Genomic DNA, 3,743 nt, shown 5'->3' with positions numbered 1-3,743 from the left:
AGAAGTTTGCTGCTGTCCTCATTTTCCAGAGATAATCTGTACTATCCTGTAGTAGTGTATACTATTTTCTAATTTAAGCATAACTTGTCATCTTCATAGAGTGAAATGGTCCTCTTATCCACAAAGCGTTATCCTAATCAGTTACCAATCAACCTGACCTGATTACACTTCAGCTGGACTTTAGTGGAATGCATGTACAATTAAAGCTTAGGCCTCCAATTACCTTCTTTCACATTTTAATCTCTCTATACTTGGTGAAGTTTTAAAAGGCACTTGTTTTCTTTATCTAGAGCAATGAATGACATAGGGGATTACATAGGTTCCAACACTGAAATATCCTGGTTACCCAATCTGGATGATTTGATGAAAGGATATGCACGGAATTTCAGGCCTGGGATTGGAGGTAAGAGTTTGATTTATGTCTCTTCTGATTTCTAAAAAATTCTTCACTCAAGCTAACAGCAAAAATGTATGTGAACCTCTGTGCTTTGCCAGATAAAAACACACTCAAATCAAGAGTTTGTAATTGCCTTGCTCTTGGACAGTAGAAATAACAATAAGTACTTGCTTGTGTCAGCCTTTGCAAAGAGCCTGAGGCACTTTGCAGTTCAGGACAATTAATACAACCTCAGACAAGTTTTGTTTTTTCCATTTTGGTTTTGAATTTATGTTTGTACTGCCAAAGTTTCTCAGACCTCACCTTTCTCCTTCATCTGATGTACAAGTTGTCGGGATATCACCATGTACGGATGCAGACCTCTGCGTCCCATTGACATTCACTTGCCATTCTTATGCTGGATAGATGCCAGTCAGTCAATTAGGTCAGTGCTCCTCTCAGTTCTTGCCTGCCATGACTCGATGAATTGATTGAATTGGGGAGGGGTGATGACTCTCTGACCCGGAGCTGACTGCCACTCGTCAAAATGTAAGGAGGGGCAAAAGGAAACAGTAAGGGCGGTACTACAGGAATTATGGCAAGCCAGGCTTACAGCCAGCCCAAAGAAATGGGGTGAGGGCAAGTCACAGCTGTGAGCTAGGCTCTGTCTGCCCCCTTCCTCTGCATCTTGCTGCTGCCTCTGCTTTGAAAGCAGCACGGTGCCATGCAGCAAGGTACATGGCGTTGCGCCACACCACTTGTAAAGCAATGGCAGCAGCAAGACACAGAGGCAGGAAGCAGGCAGAGCCTAGCTCGCAGCTGTGGCCCGCCCTTGCCCTGTGCAAAGATCGGGGGGCCACATGCCCCCCACTTGGCTCCCCGGCACTGTGCCCCTGGAGGAGCCACTGGGCTCCAATTGTCTCACAACCCAGCCGAGCCGGGGCCCCATTCACAGTGAATGGGGCCCTGGCCAGGTTGGGTCAAGGGACAATCCCCGCAGTGCAGAAGGGAGCAGGGCAAGGGTGAATGATTTGCCCTGCACCTACCCCACTCTCTCCTGCCCTACTCCGAAGGCCAGGCAGTGATAAAGACTGAAATAAAAACTTAACTGCCTGCAGCTGGGCCAGCTGTGATCCTAGCTCCGAGTGCTCAGGGTATCTGAGTGTGCCCACCCCTCCCCCCTGCTGCAGCAGCCTGCGGCTGGGGTGCACTACAACCCTACCTGCTGACCTGAGTTTGTGGGGGCTGAGCCTGGTTAGCCCTCCTGCCCTTCCGCCACCTATGCCCACAGGGTTCAGTTCTTGGTCCCATGCTGTTCCGCATCTTTATCAATGATTTAGATGAGGATGTGGAAAGCACCCCTGCCAACTTTGCAGATGATACTAAGTTAAGGGGAAAAGCAGTCATGCGAGGGGATAGGATGTGGTTCCAAGCGGACCCGGACAAGCTGGACGGGTTGGTAGAGTGAAACTGGATGCAGTTCAATAAGGATAAATGCAGAGTGCTTCACCTGCAGAGCAGTAACCAGCGACCTCAATATAGATTAGGAGGAGATGTTCTGGCCAGCACGATGGCTGAAAGGGACCTCAAGGTTATGGTTGATCACAGGATGAACATGAGCCACCAATGCAATGCAGTAGTCAACAGACCTAATAGCATACTGGGATGCATTAGCTAATGCATCGCAAGCAAAGCTAAGGAAGTGATACTTCCTCTCTACTTAACATTGGTGAGACCCCAGCTGGAGTACTGTGTCCAGTTCTGGGTGCTGCACTTCAGAAAAGACGTGGAGAATCTTGAAAGGGTCCAGGGAAGGGCCACAAGAATGATTAAGGGTCTGGAGGACAAACCTTATGAGGAAAGACGAAGGGATCTGGGACTGTTCAGCTTGGGAAAGAAAAGACTGAGGAGGGACTTGGTGGCCATCTATAGGGTGAATATCGGGAGCTGGGAGAAAAACTGTTCACTAAGGCATCCTGGGGAAGACAAGGAGCAATGGTCATAAACTGTTAGAAGATGGTTTCAGGTTGAATGTAAGGAAGAACTTCTTACAGTAAGGGTGACCAGAATCTGGAATAGTCTTTGCAAGGAGGTGGTGCAGTCCCCAACCTTGGAAGTCTTCAAAAGGAGACTGGATAAACACCTTGCTGGGATCATTTGATCTCAGCAGTATTCCTACCCAGAGCAATGATCTTTTGAGGTCCCTTCCAGCCCTTAATGTCTATGATTCTGTGATTCTTGAGTCTGTCAGAATCAGAAGCAAAGCAAAACGTAGTTGATGTAAACACACTATGGGGTGATGGCAAGAATATTTTCATGATTTCCTGCACAGCAAGTCTGTTAAGTTTTGTCTTAAAAATGAGAGAAGGTCTAACCCACAAATCTTGAAACTGCATCCAGTCTCAGGGCACTCCAAGGGTTGAGGGTTTCAGGGTTGATTCAGGTTCTTTACTGTTAAAAAAGAGGGTGTTTCAACCATGTGAAACAACAAATGGTTCTATGAGTGTGGGTCAGGAAAGACACTACGAAGTCAGGCACCATGGTAATGATCACAATATAAAACCTACCAGTGTATGAATACCAAGCAGTTCTGGAAATGTATAGACTTTGGTGTTACTCAGTACAATAAAAGCAAAACCACTCTGGACTCTTCAGGTCCAATTTGACTGAAGCATATTATAAGCAAATATAAATTCAAATGTGACTAGTGATTTAGATGCACAATTGAGAAACTTTGGATAAGCCTAATTTTAAGAGTGTGGATGCTCAAGCACTTTGTTAAAAGCAGACTCCTTCAGGAGGTCTGAAATTGAGTTCCCCACAATGGAAACATCAAAAATAACCACTCAGTTTTATAATCTTGCCAGTCTTGTATCTGGCCTGCAGAGTTTTAGCTGCTGTTCCTAGCTCAGGAATTAGAGGCCTTTTTTCCTCCTATTTGAGCAGGTCCAAAGATTAGAGGAGGACCATGTGTATAGAGTGATCAGTATATGTAGACACTGGAGTCTTTGCAGATTTGCAGCAACATACTTAGATAATAGGCATTTAGAAAGCATTGGGCAACTGCAATTTCTAGTGTTCCTTCCGAGTGATCATGAGATCTCCATATACAAAACAGTGAATTTAATGAAGCATGTACCCATATGGAAGGAAAGTCTCAATCTCACAAAGGCAGAGAAAATTCTATGGGGAATATAGATACACTGGCAATTTATTCATGTTGTAATCACTGGTAACTGGCAGTCTGGTAAACTGGAATGTTATTTTCTTCCTGAAGCAGCTAATTTCAAAAGTTGTGAAGTTTTCTTATGTTAGATAATGTTGGAGAGATTACTTCCAGAGAACCTTATAGCTGAATGCTTAACTA

The 3,743-nt window shown here is 45.2% G+C and overlaps 1 protein-coding gene across 1 annotated transcript in view; it reads left to right on the top strand.

Annotated features, from left to right (window-relative positions):
* The first annotated feature begins 256 nt into the window (after positions 1–256).
* Positions 257–3,743, top strand: part of GABRD (gamma-aminobutyric acid type A receptor delta subunit) — a 21,150-nt gene continuing 17,663 nt past the window's right edge. The window contains exon 1 of the mRNA XM_019511689.1: positions 257–403. Coding sequence (XP_019367234.1) covers positions 295–403 — 109 coding nt within the window. The 5' untranslated portion in view covers positions 257–294. The remainder of the gene's footprint in view (positions 404–3,743) is intronic.

Source organism: Gavialis gangeticus, unplaced genomic scaffold (assembly GCF_001723915.1).
Source record: "Gavialis gangeticus isolate Ggan-Ray unplaced genomic scaffold, GavGan_comp1, whole genome shotgun sequence".
Classification (NCBI taxonomy): Eukaryota; Metazoa; Chordata; order Crocodylia; family Gavialidae; genus Gavialis; species Gavialis gangeticus.
This window is presented reverse-complemented; position numbering and strand designations above follow the sequence as displayed.